The sequence below is a fragment of the Phoenix dactylifera genome, chromosome 5 (genome assembly GCF_009389715.1).
Source record: "Phoenix dactylifera cultivar Barhee BC4 chromosome 5, palm_55x_up_171113_PBpolish2nd_filt_p, whole genome shotgun sequence".
In the NCBI taxonomy this organism is placed as follows: Eukaryota; Viridiplantae; Streptophyta; class Magnoliopsida; order Arecales; family Arecaceae; genus Phoenix; species Phoenix dactylifera.
The window spans coordinates 11823179-11845927 of record NC_052396.1 but is presented as its reverse complement, the minus strand read 5'-3'; the positions used below and the strand labels follow the sequence as shown (position 1 = coordinate 11845927).

Genomic DNA, 22749 nt, shown 5'->3' with positions numbered 1-22749 from the left:
TAATTCCTAGCAATATGTTTGTCGGAAATTGCAGCCAAAAGTTGACTAGAGCCTGAGGTAAGCCATGATTCTTCTTTCTCTTTCTTTTTCCTTATGGTACGATCTTTTGTTGGCCGGATTCTACCGGTAAATCCGCTAAAAATCAACTGAGTTCACTTCTCCTATTTTTTCGTTGCTTCTTTCCCTTTTTTCAATCATCGGCGACGCCGCCTCTTGATGTTGGACTCTTGGTCGACTATTCTGGCCTCTCATCGATCCTTTCCAGTGAAGCCATGGCGGTCGACGAGCGGCTAACGGTGGAAAATAGTAAGAAGCTCCAGATTTCCTATTTTTTGGGCCTTTTTTTCTTCGATTCTCGCCAGCCGGTCATCGCCACTAGCTATCCACCACCCTACCATCGGACGTCGGTCTTACCTTGTCATCGGTCTACCGGCTGACGACCACCTAATCATCATCCTCTTCCTCTTTCTTCTTCTTCCTCTCCTTCCTCTTCTTTTCTTCATCTTATTTTTTTTATTATTTATCTCTCTCCTCCCTTTTTCTCTCTCTAAGTAGACCTCAGGATCCTAGTTTAAGCCATGTCTACCTTTTGTTTGGACTCGAGTTGACCCCGCCCTACTACATGGGTGGCATGTCGGTCCATAACGTCGACCCTCACCGAGTACCTTTGGAATTTGGTTATTATTGACCTTCATTGAATCATCTAAATTATAGTTTATTTTGACCAATTGAGTTCATCCTATTTAGACCGACTTGGGCAGTCAGGCATCGCCACATGGCCAACCCAGTCCTTTCTCTACCTTAGTATGGGTATTGACTCATACACCTTACAGTACCCCAAATTGGATTAGTTTGCCCAATTTTAACCTATTTCGAAGTTGTTGATGATGGATTTTAATAGCTTTGAATAGGTGAAGCTGACATATCTAAATAAAGTAGAATTTTGAAGCGAAAAGAACTAAGTAACCTTATGCTTCAAAATGTATGTTCTAATATTTTGTGAAAATTATAATTAGTTTATTAAATTTAATTATAATCTCTATTTTATATTTGACTAAATGAATTCAGCAAGCAATTATTATATATGTCCTAATTGTCTTAAAATATGACATGTATTTTAATGCTCTTATAATTCAAAAAATATGACTAAGTAATTTTATGAAATTTGTTTTATATATGTATTCTTAGCATGGCTATGATTTAGCTCTGCCAATGAAAATTATTTATTTATCCTATTAATTTATAATTCAAGAAACTAGTTTTGACACCGAGTTATTAGTGATTAGAATAGTATGTTATCTGGCACTTTGTGCACCCTGTATCTGCTATTTGATCCATGCCACTAAGTTACATGGCCATAGCCTGATTTGGTATAGTATCAGTTTATAAAAAATAAATTTTGAAAGAAGCATATGTATTATTCAAGATTTGATTTATTCCCGGTCAATATCATGCTATTTGATTATTTATTTGTGTGGCATGCTTAGATCCTATTTTGATGTATTATGTTGCTTACTAAGCTAGTCCAGCTCATTATTCTTTTTTTCTATTTTTTATATCCTCAATCATGATTTCTTGGGATTTGGAGGAGCGCGCTAGATGGCTTGAAAATATTTGAGTAATTTGGACTTTTAGCTTAGTTTAGTTTAGACTAATTCAGTTTAGTTTTGAACATTTTATTTAGTTTGAGTAAGAATAATTAGTTGGCATATTTTGACTTATGTTGTTTTGAGATATTTGTTTATGAGAATAATTTGATCATATTTTGGCTAAATTATTTTTTGAGGATCGAAGAATTATTATTATTAATTCAAAATTATTATGATTTGATCAATAGCTCTACATGCTTGTATGGTCCGTTTTGCAAGTATGCAATATCCATTATGCTCTAAATTCGGGGCATGAAATAACATTAACTTAGATCTCTATTAGTGTAGCTCAGGCTACATCCCTATCCCTACACGAGTCTATCCCTTTCGAATGGTAGTATGATGATGGCAAAAGTTCTTGAAGGTCAAGGCACCTCGACTTTCGTCATTCTTGTATCCTCCCTTCAATTACTATCTTTTCAGTTGTTCTATCACTGGTGGCATGCCCGCACATCTATCTATCTATCGCTATTAACTTATCATCCTTTCTACTAGCCAACAAGTTTTGTGGAATACTCAGATGAAAAAGGAAGGGCAAACTGAATTATATGTCATATCCCTTGGTCAGATTTCTTCTTGTCCAAGTGATTGCACCTCTACATAGAATCAAGTTCTACAATTGGAAAAGGTATAGAAAATTGTAGAAAAGTAGGAGGAAGGATTGGAGGACGGTAACTAGGCCGACGAGGAGGCAATATCTGGTATCCTGAATTAGTCTAATTAGGTAAGTTCAATCGGTCAAATCACAAAATGAGGATTGAGTCAAGGTATTGAAAACATAATATAGGTTGATGATGATGAAGTCCACCAGTGCCTGGCAAGAGTTGGGTGGGGCCGACATGCCACATGGCCACTAAAGTGTTCACAATCTATTTACCATAGGAGAGGGAGAGGGAAAATAGAGATAAACCAGTTGTTAGGGTCTACCGGTCATAAGAGAGAAAGGCAGGGACCCACTACGAAGGTTCACTCAAATTACATGAAAAGAGAGAAAGTGAGAAAGAGAGAGAGTGAAGGAAATCAAAAATAGGGGACAAGGTTTCCTTTTTCCTTTTTTATCTATGGCAAAATAATGGAGGTGGTCCAGTAGTCTTAAGGCGAAGAGGGTGAGGAAGGCAAGGTGGTGATCCTACTGCATGACAAGCAGGGCCAGGTGGTTTGGTGGTAGGCAACAGTGGTGGTTGATTATAGAAAAAATGAGAAAAACAAGCTGAACATAGAAATGGAGGATAGGGTGGTGGCTTGCCAATTTGGGCTCCATCTCTCTCTCTCTCTCCAGTGGCTGGGGTTCCACCGTTTTGTCAAGATGGAGATTCCAGCGGCATGTGGTGGTGTCATAGGTGACCAAAAAGAGGAAAAAAAGAAAGAGGTATGGAAGCAAGGGATGGGTTAGCGATGGGATCCGTTGATCTCTTGTTGAGATTCTAGCCAGTGATGATAGCATGAGGAAGGTGATGGTTAGAAAACGTGGTTGTACTATTTCTTGGCTCGAACAAAGCATTGAGGTGATGGATTTTTGGTAAGAAACGTGGCCACGACGTGACAAGAGAACAACATTTTTCTTGGAATAGAGAAGAGAAAGAGGTGCTCATCAGTGGTGAGGGTGTGATGCATCACAAGGAGGGCAAAGATTTAATAGTTGCGGATTTCCCTTCCCATTGGAGTCCGAGGAGGAGATGGAGCATATCTCCTTCTCCATGTAGAATAGGGCCTCTTTTCTAATGAAATTGGGAAAGGTCTTTTGGGTCATACACTGAAGTAAGCTAGACCAAAACCAAGCCTTGTATGAGCTAGGCCGGCTGGTCAAAAGACTGTGTGCCGTCTTACAAATAATATCTATATTCTAGAATGATTCTATAGTATCCCATGATTTAGAACTATCAGCCATAAATTCAGTCCCTAGTGCAAGTGAATTAGAGCACAAAAAAACTCAAAATAATAGATGTCTATTTTCTCATAATAAATTACAAATCTCAAATTAGGCTTTATTAGATATGGCATTCTATTAAAAACAATAAAGTATTTCAAATGTAATAGGCGGCACAGTCAAAGTATTGCATTAAATAACCATAGGAATCCCACTCAAAGAAGGTGCAAACTTTAGCTCAGAATCTAATAAACCTTTCAATTTCAAGCACTCATAATCAAGTTCTAAGCAATATCTTAATGATATTTTTAAGAAGATGTCATTAGGACTAAAAATGCTAGAAATAGAATCAATTTTTCTTAATAAAAATGGAAAATTAGAGACTACAACATGTTAAAAAGGGGGGATGATGATGCTGTAGTAGTAGAGTGGTTATCTAAGAAGAGCAAAATGATGGTGATGCTAATAAGGGAGGTACAAGATGTTGTTATGAGAGAAGATGCATGGGATATTGGAGAGGCATAGGAGCCAAAGTAAAGGATGCCCACCACGTGCTTCTCCTGGGCACGATGTTGTCACCAGAGAAGAGATAGATGAGGCCAAGGCCAACAAGAGATTTGCTGAATAGATGATGCCTACAGAAGAGTTGAAACCCTAAGTCCACGAAGGATCTACTACTCTCTCACTTGGTAGTGGCTTGCCACCTTGTGGTGCTTCGAGGCATGGAGATAAGGAGGAGAGGTAAGAGAGGTGGGAGGAGAGATAGGAAGAGAGTGAGGAGAAAGAGAAAGGTGAAATCCTTTTCTGACCTTTTGTACAGTGAAGTAATAGCAATAGGGTTACAATGATAATTAGACAGAGTAAGTTTTCATTTAATTTTATAGTATAAGTCTATATGAGCCCAAGGTTGGAATAGACCTATTTTGTGAGGTAATGTAATATCCTACCATGTAGTATAAAGCTATTCCCCTAGCCCCAAAATGTTGTTTGGTAAAATAAGTGGGGAAAATAGGAGGACATCACCCACTTATCCTATAATCAAACGATACCTAGGATAATGCAATCGATGGACCTCCAAGTTTGTATTGATCAAATATAACAGTCTAATGTATCACTGTAATATTCTCCATGATATTGGCGAAATGTTGAGTTATTTATTTAATTTTCTTTTGACAGAATGATCCGTGATTATTTACAAACAAATTAAATTGGCCATAATATTTTATTGTTTACTTTTCTCTGAAGTAAAAAATTCAAATATTTAAAAATTTGCTACTTGTTTGTGATGCTATCTACTAGTGGTTACAATGATGATCTTTCTATTATTTGTTGATACTATTTTTTTATCCTAGTCTTTGTCTACATAAATACGTAAACACATCAATATCTTATAATAATAATATTTTTATATTTTTTTAGCAAAGAATGGATTAACAATAGACATCAAGCTTAACACTCGTAAATACATACACAAAAATTCAGCCTATGACTTATTGGGGTGTATATTAGTCTAAACCAACAAACTAACAATATGAGGGGTCGCAATTTATTTGATTTTCTATGTTAATCTTCAATTTTAACTTCAAGCAACTTAAAAAAGTTGTTGTGATTCGGCGTAACTATCATTAAGTGCGATAATCTTCTTAACCTCTTCTCTAAATAAAAGAAATTATCAATGCATATAAAACAACAACAACTAGTACTATGTTTAAATGATTCGATGATTGTTGTTGAATCATTTACTATGGTCAAGTGACAACGTATAGCCATTTTGATAACCCAAGCATAACAATGGAACATAGCTAACCAATCACAATCCATCAGATTTGTTTAACACCTAAAGTCAAAACAAACCGTTATTTATAAATCACTGTTACATACGCAACACGAGATCACTAGTCAATCCCAAAAATTCCCGAAAGTGAGCAGAGTTCGAACGTGACAACAAATGAGACCGCACAAGAATAAAGTAACCAACCCGGCCTCACATCAAAACCATTTTAAAATGTTATTGGGGACACCTTTCAAAATGAAACGAAAGAGGTGGCGATTCCTCAATACTGTGTGGGTTCCACGCAATTTGAGGCAAGTAGAGCTCCACGTAGGAAATGGGGCTTGGTTGTGAGTCTCTAAAGAATGACCCAGAGACAATATGTAGTTATTTAATAATTTTTTTTAATGCTTTAGGACAGATCTATTTCTTAGCGCACACATGGCAGCAGACAACCCCCTTCTCACTCTCTCTCGGCCTCCCTCCCTCCCCGGGGGGTTTATTCTTCAGTCCCTTTCCTTCTCCTTTTGGCCTCTCTCTCCTCCGCCTTTCGCTCTCGAATCTCCATGTCCTCTCTCTCTCTCTCTCTCTCTGCTTGCGCCTTCCAATTCTCCGAATTCCCTCTCATCGGTTTCTTTTCTCTTGGCTGCTTCTTCGCTTCTAAGGTTTCTAGGGTTTTGGGTGCTCCATTCGCCGGAGCCAGCTCGAGCTCCGGCGGGGGATCGAGCGCCGAGCGCTGGGCCCATCTAGGGTAAGAACTAGGCAAGGAGGAACAGTAGTCGTGCGCGGATTGCCGCTCGTCTTCCTCACTAGTTCAATTGGGTGGAATCTGAGGGTTTTGCGAGGCGCTGATCTGTAGATTGCTGCAAGAGCTCGTGGAAGTTTGCTTGCTTCGGGTGTGCGGATGGCTTTTCTTAGTTAAGTAAGAGGAATTGTTACTTTTGCTGATGTTTTAGTGAAAGATTTGTTTTTGCTTAGTTTCTTTTGTTGGTTTTAGTGGATAGTTGAGATTTTAGATCTGTATCGGAGAGAGGAAAGAGATCGGGCATCAAAGTTTGAATTTTTGGTTGCAAGTATGTCAATTGGTTTTTTTTGGGAATAAATCTTTCTATTGTGCTAATTTAGGGACGGTATCATTGTTAGAAAACCAGGGATGGTTGGTGAGATGCTGAAATAGCTGAAAAGTTCTCTCCTTTGTTCTTTAAATCGTGCAGAATGGTGAACGAATGAACATAATGAAGGTGTGGTGCCGATGGGTTTTTGTGCAATTGTGTCAGCAAGTGCATTGAGGAGAGGAGTAGTGGATTCCTTTAATGAGTTCTTTCTTTTGTAGTTTTTAGCATTTATATATTGCATACTGCTTTTTGGAGTAAAAATTTATTTTTTTATATCTTGGTATTGTTTTGGAAGTGTCAGGGCTAGTATGGTTAGTTTGCCTCTATTCCAATAAGTGAGCAACCTTTTTTTATTTTCAGCTGATATCCTAGAACAGAATATAAGGAATGTGGCTATTCTGTTCTCTCGAGGGCATGTGCAATGTGGCTATTCTGTTCTCTTGAGGGCATGTGCAAACTTAATTAAAACAACCAAAAGAAAATCAAGAAGTAAAAAAGGAATTATATTACCATTAAAAGGGTAGGAAAGACCATTAGTTGGAAGGCTAGGGTTTGGTCCTTCTTTGCAAATGTCAGCATGAACACAGTCTTATCCTGTTATTTTGAGGACAGCAACATTCACCTGTACATAGGATTTTAGTTGTCAAGCCCCTTATCAAGTTCTTTGTCCATCTTGGAAGGGTACATTGGCACCTATTGATGGATATGCTTGTTCCTATTGTTTTTGATCTCTGCAGCCCAAGATTTGCCATCTTGATACCGGATCCCATATCGGTATTGTTTTGATATAGTGTCGGTTTGCCCAATATGGAAGTGGGTTTGGCATATTGTATGCCCTCTATATTGAGTCTCAATTCGGTACCAGTATAGTATGGTACATCTAGAATTGGGCGGTATGTACTGGTACGGTGAACTATGACTATAGATCTTTGAGGCTTTAAATGAGAGAAGCACATAAGGCTTGGGACTGATGATTTTGATTTATCGATGCAATTATTTCTGATGGCCTATAAAAGGCAGAATTGTGTCTTGATACTGATGAAACAATACTTAGCCAATCATGATCTACAAGCCACCTGATATGGGTAATGAATATCAACATCTTTTCATTTTATATACTCTGCACAATGTTTGGCTGATTTCTCAGCCATTTTTGAAAGCTTTCCTTTTTAATATTGTGGTTTCTGGTCAGTGTCGATGAGACTCCCTACTTGTTGGAGGAATCTTTGGCCCACACTTGTCCAGGACATTTTATTTGTCAGTCACTTGATGCTCATGTAGTGCTTCTTCTGGTCTTCCTTGATTTTGCCTTTATAATTCATCTTTCCTTGCATTGCCAGATTTCCGCCTTAACTTCTTCATTTCTTATGGGTCATCTTATCATCATGCAATCTATTTGTTACTCATATGCAAAATCCATATGATTGTCATAGAAGTTCATACTTTTATGTGTTGATGAATATAAGAAGATCAAATGAAAGTATGGAGGCACATATCTATTGTACCTATCTTAGACCCTTTTTGGGATTTCCTTGACATATCATTCCTTTGTACGATTGAACCAAGGTGTTCCGACAATATTTGGCAAGTTTCTTTCTGATTTTTTTCAGATGGGTTCTTGACTTTACATGTATTATTTCTAATTACTCCATCACCTTATGTCTTACCTTCACTCTTTCACGTGTCACTAACCAAACCCTTATCATTTGGAATATATGGCAACTGTAAAATTTGTAAGGAGGTTTGGGCTGAAAGATAACTGGTGAAGGCTGACTATGATAGGTAATTCTGTGATAAATGTTATCTGTAATGATTCATAATTAGCTTGGTACTAAGTGGAAGAAGTCAGAAGGGGATCTTCGCTTGTGGATTAGCTTCTTGAGATTCTCAAAAGGCAACTTAATTTTCAGATGCCTCCACAACCCATTAATTTACATATATGATGGTTATAGTATGTGATGTTTAGTGCTCCCTAAACTCAAAGGAACATATGAAACAAAAATGTAATTTGATTTTTTAAAGAAAGTTAAAATATCTCTGTAATTTATTCAATGGTGTCACAGTCCTCTTACAGTTAAAGTTTTTGTTTAATTCATACCAGCAAACAGCCATGTGCTAGGCATGCTCGAGAGACTTATATCATACTATAATATTGCACAGTTACATTTTAGAAGAGGATATATAAAATAAAAAATAAGAAAAGCATAAGATATTTTCCTAAATATACACTATTGCATAACAATTTGACTTCTAAAAACATTTGGATACATATTTAAATAGAACATAAACAAAAAGAAAATATAAAACAAAAAAAGAACAATGTAGTAGGACTAGTATTGTCAAAAAAGCACTGCTTCGGCTCGTAGGTGATCCTAGTCACTTAGAGCAAGGTACACCATTTCGGTACCGAGCCCAATATCGGTGCCACCCTATTATTGTATCGGTACGTTCGGTACAGGGTATGCCTCATACCATCTGGTTCGGTATGGTATGCCTCGTACCGTCCGGTTCGGTACGGTGTGCCTCGTACCGTCCGGTTCGGTACGGTGTGGTATGGCATATCTTTACTTAGAGAGTGTAGGCCACCTAAGTAATGGCTGACCAAGAACTCTTATATTAAAAGATGTATATATATGTACTCCTTTTGTTTTAACCTTATATCCACTATCATGACTAAAATAAACCTATTTTTAGTAAAGTAGGAGTGTAAATAACATAATTTTCCCTTTGCATATTCCATCCCATCTCTCCCAAGTTGATGCCTTTCTCATCTCTTGATGTTAGGGTCAGTGAGTTGCCCATTACCACCTTTTATCGACCAATCCATGTATGCACCACCAAGAGGAGGCTCTCGTGGAAACAACCATGCAACTGCCAACAATCCCCCAATAGGTTGTCCATAGTCGTTCGATCACCCATGGACCCCATAAAAGTGTTTTTTTTTTTTTGAATATGTCTTTTGGGCCCCATAAAAAGTGTTTTTTTTCCTTTAAATATGTCTCTTTCTTTTTCTTCCTCTTCTCTTCTCATGTTATTCCTCAACTTCCCTTTTCATTTAAAGAACCTTTCTTTTTCCTCTCCTCGTTTGTCTATTTTCTGTTTCGTTTCTTTGTTTTTTCTGTTTATTTTCTCCTCCCTGTTGCATTCCTTCTTTTTTTATCTCGGAATGCAAATTTGTGATTCTAGTTATGACTCATGAGCTTTATATTTTTTCATAGACTTTTCAAATTTGTACTTTTAGATTTAACTCTAACAATTTGCTTTTGTTATCACTTATCCCCCTTATATTTGACTTGGTTGATTAATATGTGATGGAGTCATGATGGTTTGAATTGATCTTAGCACCTGTTATGCTATAATGGTGTATGACTATTGTGGTTATTCATGTGTATAATTTGGAAAAGAAGATGTTATTAAGTTATTATATACCTTTTATGTATTCTTTTGCTCCTTTAAAAGATGGACTGCCATAGTCACTGGGCAGTTTGCTAAGGCACCTAAGTAGTTAGGATCCCTATTGACTAGCGATTGCCTAGCTGCTTTGACAACCCTGGGTAGGACAATCTTCTTTTTCTTCTTAGAAAACAAAAGCAAACTCAGAAATAAAGAGAATGAAGGCAAAAGGACTTATGGATATTATATTGATAATGCTATGAATGATTCTGGTTTTTTAATGTACAAAAGCAACCAGGAGTGCTCTTATCTACATGAGCTTTTTTTTTTTTTGCATATAACCTCTTCGGTTATAGATTAATTGTATATGGAGACTCCTCTTTTCTATATTTGCAGCTCAAGAACTCCATACCATAGAAATTATTTTTTTTTTTTTTTTGGGTCAAAACGGTATTCCATTTCATATACCTCTAACGTGAATACAACCTGACATATCAAAAGAAACTAAACAAAATAAGGAGTGTGGGATGCACTCTAAGCTAGTCCAAAAAACCTCCCCAGAATGCCGGGCAATATAGGAGGCGACCCAATCTGCTGCACTGTTCGCCTCCTGATATACATAGGAGAAACAACTTTCAATAGTCCCCAAAATAACTTTCGATCAGTTATATTAGAATATTTTCCATGTTTCTTCCTATTCCTCCTCTCACTCAATACTTTGGGGTTTGGAACTTCTAGCCAGTGAGATACATTGCTTCTTTACATTTCCATCCAAATTCAAGATAGAATCACGGTCTCAATTATGCCAAGGGTGGTGGCAAAAATATTGAATCGAACAACTAGGTTTCCAAAAGCATGGGTGGCTCACTAGCTAGAAGCTTTAAGAGGCTGAATGATGAAAGGAATGGGATTATTCTCCTATAGCTGATGAAAGTAAATTGGGTCCTTTTGGATTTGGATAAAGGAGGTCTTAAATTCTTAATCTGCAAATATGTAAATGAGGGGTCCTTATATACAATTAATATATAATAGGGAAGTTTATATGCAAAAAACCTACAAACATAGCATTTTCAAGTTTCGTTTGTTATCCAAAAACTTCGGAGTTACTTTGAGACCTAATATCATAGGTTGTCCTGGTATGGTGTTGCAGTCAACATTGACTCCGCTCATCTAAGTTCTTTTATTAAATCTCCTACAGAAAAACCATTTCAGATATGTAGCTTGCCAAGCTTTTCTTTCTTCATGCTTTTCTTTCAAACATTTTGCTTATCTGTCATTTTCTGTACAACAAGTTATGGCAATTGTAAAAGCTTATTCTTGGTTGCCGAAAATGATATATTTTTTGATGATCTTTTATGATAATATTCTGTGGCTTTGCTAATGATGCCTTTTCATTCAGGTCAAGAAAGGAAATTCATTCAGTTGAGGTATCAGTTAATGATGTTGGACAAAAATCCATTGTTTGATGGGCTCCATTATTAGTCAGTCCTTTCTTGTGAATGCTACTACTGAGTGTAGAAGCTGTTGCTTTAAATGAATATATGAGTTTGTACTGCAGTTGATTCTAGAGCTATGGGTTATGATTGGTATTCTTAAACAACTGTGCTGCAATTTAGAGATCTGCGATAAGAGTTCTTTCCACCTTTAAAATGCCTTCATGGTGGGGGAAATCTTCCTCTAAAGATGTGAAGAAGAAGACAACAAAGGAGAATCTGATTGATACATTACATCGGTTTATAAATCCAACTGATCAAAAGGGTAATGTGAAATCAGGAGGGGCTCGAAGACATAGTAATGATATAACCTCAGAGAAGGGGTCCAGATCAAGAGTAGAATCACGATCAACATCACCCACAACACAGGTATCGCGTTGTCAAAGTTTTGCAGATAGGCCACATGCCCAACCACTTCCTCTCCCTGGCCTGTGTTCAGGCATTATGCGCACTTCCTCTGATGTCAGCACATCAAAGCCAATGTTGGAAAAACGTGGCAGACCGCAGCTGCATTTACCACTTCCTAGACCAAATCACAATCCAAAAAGGCCAGATCCTACTGATATTGATGGAGATTTGGCTACTGCTTCAATTTCTAGTAACTGCTCCATTGATAGTGATGATCCTGCAGATTCTCAACTTCAAAGTCCTATCGGAAATGATCTTGAACATGGAAACAGAGGTGTTGCAAACAACCAGTCCAGGTAATCTCCTTGTAGTTCGATGTGAATTATGTGATGTGCTACTAATCTCAATATGAATACATTATAAATTCATTATAATGCTTCCCCTTAACAACCTTTTTTGTTGTTGTCTAAGTGTGGCGCATAAAGATCAGTCTCCTGTGGTTACTCGGAAGAACTCGAGAGAAATGACAAAACCAACGAATTTGATTTTTGCAAATCAAATTCTTTCAACATCGCCCAAGCAGGGTGTTCTGAACAGCAACCAGTCCAATATACATGTTCCTATGCCTGTTGCTCTTGGAAGTGCCCCAGATAGTTCAATGTCAAGTCCTTCTAGAAGCCCTATAAGAGTTGTATGCCCTGAGCAGATTCTCGCCTCAGCTTTTTGGGCAGCGAAGCCTCATGCAGATGTCACTTTTCTTGGATCTGGCCAATGCTCCAGTCCAGGCTCTGGTCAGACCTCTGGGCATAATTCAGTGGGAGGAGATATGTTAGGGCAGTTATTCTGGCAGCACAGCAGGGGTAGCCCAGAGTGTTCTCCAATACCTAGCCCAAGAATGACAAGTCCTGGTCCTGGCTCTAGGATACATAGTGGAACTGTCTCTCCACTGCATCCACGGGATGGAGGGACAGCACCAGAATCACCTACTAGTAGGCATGATGAGGGGAAGAAGCAAAGCCACCGGTTGCCACTACCCCCAATAAATATTTCTGGTTCTCCTTTTCCTCCAAACAATGCAACATCAAATACTCCATCGTCAATACCTCGAAGTCCTGGAAGGACAGAGAATCCCACAAGCCCTGGATCACGGTGGAAGAAGGGGAAGTTGATTGGGCGTGGCACATTTGGACATGTCTATGTTGGTTTTAACAGGTGCATATGTTGGTTTTAATTTTCATCAGGGATTTACATGCCTATTTTCTCACTTCTAGTGACAATAGCACTGCTTCTGTGTTAATGTTTCATCATACATGATCGAACTTGTCAAAAATCTTATTGTTCCTTTGCTGACAATTGTCAGACAGCTCATGAAGAAATCTTATAACCTACTATTACCTGTATGCTTGCCATGGCACATGGATTCATATGTAAAAATATATTATCTTCAGAAATATGATTGTATGAAAAGGGAGAACCAATATACTTAGTAGAGAAAGGTAAAGAATTTAGATTTAGAGAAGAAAAAATAGAAAAGATATGTATCATAGAGGAAAGTTTTGCATCATGGAGTACAAAATCTGCTGTAGGTGTAATTTCACCTGCATGCAAATCAAATCTGCCAACCTGATCTTAACCACATGGGCTCTCTTTCCTGCCTTAGTTTCTCATTTAGATTCTTGCAATTGATAATTTTGCTCGCTAAGTAGTGGGGATGACAACTTACTGGAACAAAGGACCAAGTTAAAAGAGAGGAAATCTTTACACAGGTAGGCATAGATGACTACAGCTACTATCTATGATGGAAACATTGTCCTGGATGATAATAAATGGCAAAATAAGATTGATGATGCCAATATTAATACCTGGCATATGATTAGTTGCTAATTAAATAGGGATATAAAATTCAAAACAAATCTTTATATCGTTGTTCACTTTCCAAATTTGACATAAATAATTTTCTGAAGTCCTTTTAATAATATTGATAGCCATCCACAATGTTTCTCAATTTTATTCAATTTTAGTTGTTTTTAGTTCATTTTCTGGGTTCATGTCTTACTTTTCTTTTCTTGATTTATTTTAATCTAGTGAGAGTGGTGAAATGTGTGCAATGAAGGAGGTTACCCTCTTCATGGATGATGCTAAGTCAAAAGAAAGTGCAAAGCAATTGGGGCAAGTGAGTATTTTTCTTCTTAAATCTTACTAGTTTATTCTGCAACTTGGCCACAGCATATAATTTATGCCATGGAATGCCGTACCGGTCCGTACCGGCCGGTACGGGCCGGTACGTACCGGTCCGGCCGTGGACCGGTACCGGAACGGATAAAAAACCGATATTTCCCGGTTTTTTATCCGAACCGGCCGGTTCGGGCCCGTACCGGCCGGTTCGGAGCCCGTACCGGCCGGTTCGGAGCCCGTACCGGCCGGTTCGCACCTCGTACCGGTGCGGTTCGCACCGGTACGATTTTTTTTTTTTTTTCAGAACCACAGCGCCGCGCGCTGTGGTTTTTGAAACCACCGTGTACCGGCCGGTACGGGACTGGTACCAGCCGGTACGTACCGGACCGGACCGGTACCGTACCGGTCCGGCCGGCCACCGGTACGCCGACCGGTACCGGTACGGCGGACCTTGATTTATGCTGTTTTTATATTTTTTTGTTTAAAAAAAAATGTTTCTTATTGTTGGCTCATTTTCACAGGAAATCTCTCTCTTGAGTCGGTTGCGTCATCAAAATATAGTGCAATATTATGGAAGTGAGATGGTATCATTATTCCCTTGATTAGCTAAATGTTTTTGTCTATTATCTAAACTAGATTATCAATTTTTTTTGGTAAAGATTATTTTTCAGTTTAGTATTCTACTTTTGCTTGAAGTTCCTATAATTCCATAGTTTTCTGTTGGCCATGTCCCATTCTAAGTTGTGCCATATCTTATCCATTGATTTTGTTCTCGTTATCTACTGGAAACTGGCTAGTCAACTAAATAATTTTCTTTTTGACATATGGATATTACGCATACTGGTGGCCAGTAGTTTATGACACTGTCTAGTTGATTCAAATAACTTCATCACTCAATATGAAATACAATCTGGAACTGAAGTCCACCAGACATTCAACAGAAATGTTTCTTTTGCGCTGTCATATTGATTGCTAATCAAAATTCAGTATGTTAATACTTATGTTTGTTAGGAAAATTACTTGTTCATTCTGTATGCATGCATACATAAATGGGCACACATACATGCAAATAGGGATGGATTCACAACATGCACACACCTAAATGATACGTATACTTACATCCTGAGATGCTTTCTAATGCTGCTAATCAACTCTACTGATTGGCAGAGCGTTATCTGGATAAATGTCGATATTGAGATATGCAGCGGTACTTGCACTTTGTGGACACTAAGGAAACAGAGTGAACAAATGTATTACTAGGATATCTTAGTGCAGTAGCTGATGTATTTCTGGAACCCATCAATCTCCATACAGTAGACCGAAACACTGAATATATGTAACTTCTTATATTTATATCTTTAGAAAGTTTCTGCCAATCCAAGAAACTAGTGCAAGTAGCAGGCCAGCCAAGGATGATCTATGGGTTCATCTTCCACAGAAATCGATTCAGTGCACGTTTCTCATTTATATAAGCATCAGCTTGCTTTCTAGTTTCTACCATGAGGCTATCCATGATCAAAATACTTCCCAAATTCCAGACATTCACTGTTGGTAAAAGAAGTCTGCAATCTAACCCATATGGCAACATGTTGTCACAGAGCTTCTGCATCTGTATGTGGATATTCATGCTTCTGAAGCCTGATGGATATTTTGATGATGTAATGATTGGTAGGAGTGTTGGACAGTGAACTGAAATGGTTCAGAGGTAAGAGTATTTGGAGCTAACTTCAGGAGTTGTGAAGTTTTTTTTCAGATTTGATTTGTAGCAGTCCACTGCTAACCAACTGCAGTATTTTATCACAATAAGCTAAGAAATAAAGAAAAGAAGAATAAGGAGGAAAGTACAGAAAAGTAGGACAGTGCTCCGCTTTTTCTCTGTACTGTATAATTTAAAATGTGAATTTCGAATTTAGTCAATATTGCAGGAATGTATCATTTTTCACATTTTGTTCTCAAAATACCACGAACTCTCAGTTAGATCTAATTCGTGCATGCCACCTCTCTGACCAAGCATGCAAACATTTTCTTTTGTGTCTCCAAGATACTTGTGCCCCCTCCTCTCAAATTTCACTCACCCGCTTGCCTGATAATCCTCAGTTTTCTTTTTTTAACATAAAAACCCCACCATCCCACCTAAGGTTTCTCTCTAGAGAGAAGTGTTCATGTTTGCCTCCCTCTTCTCATATCAAGTTCCTCTCTCTTTCTTAGCCCCCTACCAACATCCTGATAATCCTCAACGCTCTCTCTTTGACTTAAAACTACACCTAAAATCTCTTTCCCCACTCCTCTCACTTTGTGTCAGTGTGTCTGTGTTCAAGTTATTTAAGCAAACAACTATGTCCAGCGACCAATATCAAATTTCTCCTTTGTTAAATTCAGATGAGATCCAATGATATATGCCCCTTTTTTTAATATGTTCTCCTAGATCTTCTTCCAGAAAGGATGCAATAAATAAAGAGGGTAAGTTAATTAAAAACATGAGCACATTCAACAATTCACATGCGCAAATTAGTAAATGAATAATTACCATTATATCAATGCTTGATGGGATCATGTCCATCCATTGAACATTTTCTCTTTTTAATTTTATTTTTTTACAATTATTTTATTTTATTTTATATTTGTTTTTTATGTATTTTCTTTTTTTGTTTTCTTTCCATATATAACAGTATTTTTGGTTTTTATGTTATGCTATTTTTGTTCATATTTTCTATGTTCAGATTTCTGTTTTATTAAGCCTTTCCTCAAGGGGCATTGCATATTCCGGTTTTTTATTTGTCACTAGTATCTTGGCATTACAATTCATTTGCAATGTCCCAGAATCGATCACAAGTCCCTTTTATTAGGTGTAACTGACCAGTCTTCCTTTTTCAATAGGATATACAAATATATGGAAATAAACCTGGACCCAGCAGCGAGCTGCAATCTTCTGAAACATAAAATTAGTCAAGTACCTTTTTGTCTCATATAAGAACTCCTAAATCAGCAAGAAGAGCTGATTACTACCCACCCATAAAAGACTGGCTGAGCCCAAGTTTGATTGACATCAGGACTCTTCAGAATTGGAAACTAGCAACTGATTTTAGGCCCATTGAAAGAATTGGCTAGCCACTTAATAGTAGCCCAAATTTGAGACTGGGTAATACCCTGAAAAGAAAATAAATATACATTGGGAGCCTAGTTACAGCCCATGTTGATGCTAAAAGGCCCATGTAAGTATCCCTAAAAATTGAAAATAAGATTCATCATAAAAAGGAAAAATAAGGCAAATTTAGGGCCCAAGAAAGGAGCCGATTGAACTGATTGCCTGACCTCCTTCCTTGCTAGTGTGGTTCAGCCAAAGGATATCTTTTAGCTGGTCCCCTGCTGCCAAAAAGCTGCAGTATTTAATATTCAGGAGAGTTATAACTGACTTATTAGAGGTTGGTAATATGCTTAAAAATCTAGCAGCTGTGTAGGTTTTTCTTGGTAACTAGTTATTGAAAATCAATGAGATACTTTGGAATATTGTATTTTGAAAAGCCGATATTTTATCCTTCCGGTAGAATGCACATTAGGCAAGACAATAATGATCAAAACTTTGACTTTGTTGTTAGGACAATAACTCTCATGGCAGTTGTTATTTTGTATGTCTTTCCCTCCTATGAGTATCAATATTTGGACTAAATATGAGAGAGAGAGGTTTGTTTTCCATAATTTTCTTATAATGAAGTTGAAAGTCTGCTTAAGCATTAAATGCTGTTTAAATGTAGTAGGGATCGTGGTGTGTGGAAATTGTTCAATCGTTTTGCATGTGATTCCTTTGAGATAAGAATGGGCGTAGAGTTAATTGACACATCTATGACTTGATTTTTTGTAGGACAATTTCTTTCAAAATAATCATAAGATAACATTATTTACTTGGGGAAAGCTTGCAACTGGGTCACATCAGTTGTAATGCAATTGATGGCATATAGATAGCCCCATGTGATTATTCGTTGTCTATAGTGTATTTGAGAATGATGCCATTTGTACAATAAGTAGAGTAGGTGGATCGTTGATGGATGATTGGCAAGGTTCTTCTGCATGCCTTTGAGTATACGTTTTGTTTGCGGGAAGAGGGGAGAAAGTGTGATCAACGGAAAAATGAAAAAATACCTCATGTTTGCTTGGAGTTTTCAAAGGAGAGAGATGAAAAAGTAACTTTCCTATGGAAATAAGTTTTCCATATTTCATGAGAAAGAAAGGCTCATGTGGGATATGGAAAAGCTACTTTCCCACGGGATGAGAATTGTGGTAACTTTTTTTCCAAAAATGCTCTTAAGCCATCATGATCTTCTTAATAGTAATTTTTAATAGTTAATCTTAAGTATAAAAATATACTATTAAAAATCATCACAATATAAAAAACTTGTGGTAATTCTAATATAAAAATATATTAATAATTATTTAAAATTTTCACAATATAAAGAAATTGTCTAACTATTAACTAAAAACTCAAGCCAATAAATATTTTTAATAGCTATTTTTGAATATTTAAAAATATTTTTAAATATTTCTAGATTTTAAAATATTTAAACATAGCTATTAAAAATATATTATGAATTGCGGTAACTTTAATAGTTAGACAAGCATCTAAATATATTATGAATTGTGGTAATTTTAATAGTTAAAAATACTTAAAAGTAGCTTTTAAAATATACTTTGATCTTTTTGGTGTTGAACCTTCAAAACCTTCATATCATGCTGTTCTAAGTATTTGATTCTAAAAATTATGCATGTGATGGTTTTTTCCTTATAGTCCTATTATTAGGGGTATAATAGGTATTTTACACATCTTTTCTTAGAAAGCAGATGCTCAACCAAACATAAGTCTCTCTAGAAGGTGTGTTTCCTATACCACTTTTTCATGGTAAACCAAACATACAAAAACCACTTTCCTAGGTCTCATATACTCAGGTATCAGCTTCCTAGGAAAAACATTCTTGTGTGGTAAAATTTTTCCCATGAACCAAATGAGTCTTGAATGTTAAGACAAGACTTGTTATACAAGATCATAGTTGGTTCATAAGGTTTGATAATAAAGAGCGTGTAAACATAGTAGACTTTTGTTGCAAGAGGAGAAAAGAAAGGGAGCAAATTGAGATGACATGGATTTCTGCAAAAAGAATGATGTGAGATCTTATAAAATAGAGTGTTTTGGTTTGTGGAAGTCCCAAAGACATGAGGAAAAAAGAGATGAGGACCTACGAAGATCTGGATTAATATTGTGGCCTGTGGGGGGAGTGCACTGAAGAGCTAGTGTTTATAGATGACTATGGCTATAGTCTTGGTAGGAACAAATGAAGATGAAGGATTATCATATGATGCAATATAGATGGGAGTCATGGGATGAGTTGCTGATTGTTATGAAAGCTACGACTACAGCTATCTCAGTATACATATATTTATGAGATACTTCTGTCTAGTTTTGTGGTAGGTGAATGGAAATACCTCTTTTAATTGTAAAGTAAGGAAACTGATACATCTAATTTAGGGGGTACAGGACTTAATTGAAATATCTAACATGGTTTCACGTTTGGTGGATATTGTCATAATGCCTGTTGAGATTTCACTTCAGCAGCAAAGCCTTTTCTTGTTGTTCAGTTACCTGATATTGTATTTTTCTTTCTTAAACAGATAGATGATAAGCTTTATATATATCTGGAATATGTCTCTGGTGGTTCCATCCATAAACTTCTTCAAGAGTATGGGAAATTAGGTGAACCAGCGATTCGTAGCTATACTCAACAAATCCTTTCGGGCCTAGCATATTTGCATGCTAAGAATACTGTCCATAGGTATAATTCAATATCAGAATTCATTTTACCGGCTATTTCTCTCCCTCTGGGTGTCTGGTACACCTGCTCCTAGATTATTATTTCTGATTCTAATTAGTTTTTTTCCTGCCTGTGCAGAGATATCAAAGGTGCAAATATTCTTGTAGACCCAAATGGCCGTGTTAAGCTGGCAGATTTTGGGATGGCAAAACATGTATAATTTTACATTTGCTATAGCCTTTCATAATTTGGGTGAATATGTCTTTACCTATTTCTTGTGCTGCTGCACTTAACATTAAATTTGATGATTTTATAGTTTATCTTCTCTGATGCTCAGGTGCTTATGTTCATATAGTTTGTCAAAGTTTTTGCTATTTTCCACTCTTTAGAGCTCCAGCTCTATATCAGCATCCAGAGGTGGTCTTATATTTGTTGCTAACTTTAGACATGAATATATTTGCTATAATGTATGATGCTTTAGCTATAAGTGCTTTAGATACAGGACGAAAAGAGTGTCCTATGAAATGAGTGTGTGTTTATCATATCTCACTGCCTTATATAGAGGCTGAAGTTGAAATTCTAAAGGGAAAGGAGAGGCATGACTTCCTGATGATTCATGGAGTTGATTGGTTGATTATTAGTGGATAAGTTTTTTCCCTTTTTTTAAGAAACATATTGAGAATGCCACCATCTTGGTTCGAACTTGGGACCTCTCCCCAGTAAAAGAGTGGTGCCAGCCAGCTGATCTAAGTTTCTGCTGGCATGAGAGGAATATGTGTTTCAACCAAAGTAGAAATTAAAATTTTCATGCTAACAGAGAAAATAAAGTTACCAGATGGAAGGAAAAACTTTCAAGCTAACTGAGAAATTAAAAATAACAGATGGAAAGAAGAAACTCTCTAGGATATCATGCTTTTCTTCGTTTATACCTTATTACAGTTATTATCAGTGTATAATTGCTGTCTTGCATTGTTTTTCCTAAAGCATCCTTTTAACCCTTAACTGCTCCAGACATGGATATTAGACCTTAATCTCTTTCTTCCAAGTTGTGTGGTAGCAAGTTTATACTATTGTTAGGCCACTTAAATCATGAACATGACATAAAAACAAATACTTGTACAATATGACCAATTTACGGGGATATGGAGCTGACCATCATTTGAGGACATCAAGCCGCAATTAAGGAACAGCATGCAATATTGCAGTAAAGAAACCTCTGGAGATAGTGCACAGTTGATGTACCATATATTGGATGCACAAATGAGTCATCTTACTTATACTATAGGTTACTAGTAAGTACTAATCTGCAGTGTTGCACCTATTCTAGTACTCGTAACCAGCGTATGCCGAACCGGCCCGTATCGGCCGGTACGGGCCGGTACAAACCGGTCCGGCCAGCTACCGGTACGGCGGAGCCGTGGAAACCGGTACAGGCCGGTTCCTTGCCGGAGACGAAAAAGACGAGGAGAAAAAGAGGGAGCGCGGGGAAGAGAGGGAGGGAGCCCACCTTCGGCCGCCATCGGAGAGCCGCGGAGGGGCGTCGGAGGCCGGTGGGGGGCGGCGGAGCCTGGCGGGGGACGGGGGAGCCCGCGGGGGCGCTGCAGAGGCCGCGGCCGCGGCCGCGTCGCTGTTTCGAAAGAAACAGGGGACGCGGCCGGGTTTTTAATTTAGGGATTTTTAAGTGAAGTTGGCAACCGATGTGCCGACTTCACTTAAAATCCCCAAATTAAAAAACGCGGCCGCGTCCCCTATTTCTTTCGAAACAGCGACGCGGCCGCGGCCTCCGCAGCGCCCCCGCGGGCTCCGCCGCCCCCCGCCGGCCTCCGCCGCCCCCCACCGGCCTCCGACGCCCCTCCGCGGCTCTTCGATGGCGGCCGAAGGTGGGCTCTCTTCCTCTCTTCCCCGCGCTCTCTCTGGTTCTCTTCTTCTTCTCCGGTTCCGGCGGGGAAGAGCTTCCCGGCTCGTACCGCCCGGAGCACGGTACGAACCGGCCCGTACCGGTCCGGTAGGCAACCGGTACGCCTACCGGACCCGGTACGGTGGACCTTGCTCGTAACCATGTGGCATGTGCAGCTGGACACTTAAACCCATCTTCATCAACTTTCACCTCTTAATTTCATAACCTTTTAAGGTTAAATTTTAATTCTCAAATTTTCATGAATTTCCATCTTACTGATTGTGGAATCTACATTTCAAAATTATCTTAATGCTCCCATGATCAATGATTTAAGTGCCACTATCGCTGGGCATGTTGCACCACTGCTGACATACTTGATGTGCTCTGTTGAAATGAAAAAAAGATTAAGAACCTTTTTGTCTTGGTGCGGGGTGGTACCAACCATGTCAACCTGTCAGGAATTGACATGGTTCTATACGGGCCAGCACCACCCATAAAAAGCTATTTGCTTGGTACCTGGTACCAAGTGCTGGTACTGGCGTAGCACGTGCAGGAACTTGAAACCATGGCCATGACACGACGCAGCAGTTGTTATTTTTAAGTGTTTTACTTCTAGGGAGATTGAACTTAAATAATTAACTTGTAAAGTCCTTGAGCATTATTCATAATCCTATGTGTCATGCTTGTTGTTTTTCAGATTACTGGACATTCATGTCCCTTATCATTCAAAGGAAGTCCCTACTGGATGGCACCTGAGGTGAGCATGTTTTGAGTATGGATAGATTTTGTTCCTTCCTAAGTTATAACTGTGCATTTTTTTTCCTTCCTTTCCCTTACAATACTGTGCTTCCTGTTTCATTTCTCACTGACATCATTTGCTCAGGTTATAAAAAACACCAATGGCTGCAATCTTGCTGTGGACATTTGGAGCCTAGGATGCACTGTTTTGGAGATGGCTACATCAAAACCACCATGGAGCCAATATGAAGGGGTTTGTACTTAGGAGATAAATGTTTAATCTTGAGTAGGTTTTTTTCTCCTTATTTGATAGAAAGGGAGGCCTAAGCCCATCTACTTTTATTAAAGTAGTAGTATGATATTTAATATACCGATATATTATATAAGCCAATCTGAAGTTTTTATTTTTGTTTCATTTTCTTTTAAAGTAGTTATGCTATGCCCTAGAAGTATTTGAACCAAGATTCGTCGAACTGATATCGAGACCCGTACCGGTCGGGGGCCG

At 38.1% G+C, this 22749-nt stretch overlaps 1 protein-coding gene across 5 annotated transcripts in view; it reads left to right on the top strand.

Moving 5' to 3' along the window:
* The first annotated feature begins 5736 nt into the window (after window positions 1–5736).
* Window positions 5737–22749, top strand: part of LOC103717728 (mitogen-activated protein kinase kinase kinase YODA-like) — a 39707-nt gene continuing 22694 nt past the window's right edge. For 3 of the 5 annotated variants that reach the window (XR_005512000.1, XR_005511999.1, XM_008806220.4), the window contains exons 1-9: window positions 5738–6209; window positions 11195–11992; window positions 12108–12848; window positions 13722–13809; window positions 14333–14395; window positions 19470–19630; window positions 19748–19823; window positions 22204–22263; window positions 22390–22497. Coding sequence is in view for 3 of the 5 variants with exons in the window: in XM_008806220.4 (XP_008804442.2) it covers window positions 11445–11992; window positions 12108–12848; window positions 13722–13809; window positions 14333–14395; window positions 19470–19630; window positions 19748–19823; window positions 22204–22263; window positions 22390–22497 (1845 nt within the window). In the remaining 2 variants the exon portion in view is untranslated. Of the gene's footprint in view, window positions 6210–11194; window positions 11993–12107; window positions 12849–13721; window positions 13810–14332; window positions 14396–19469; window positions 19631–19747; window positions 19824–22203; window positions 22264–22389; window positions 22498–22749 lie in introns of all 5 variants that reach the window. The other 2 variants (XM_039126802.1, XM_017845344.3) reach the window with 2 other exon arrangements.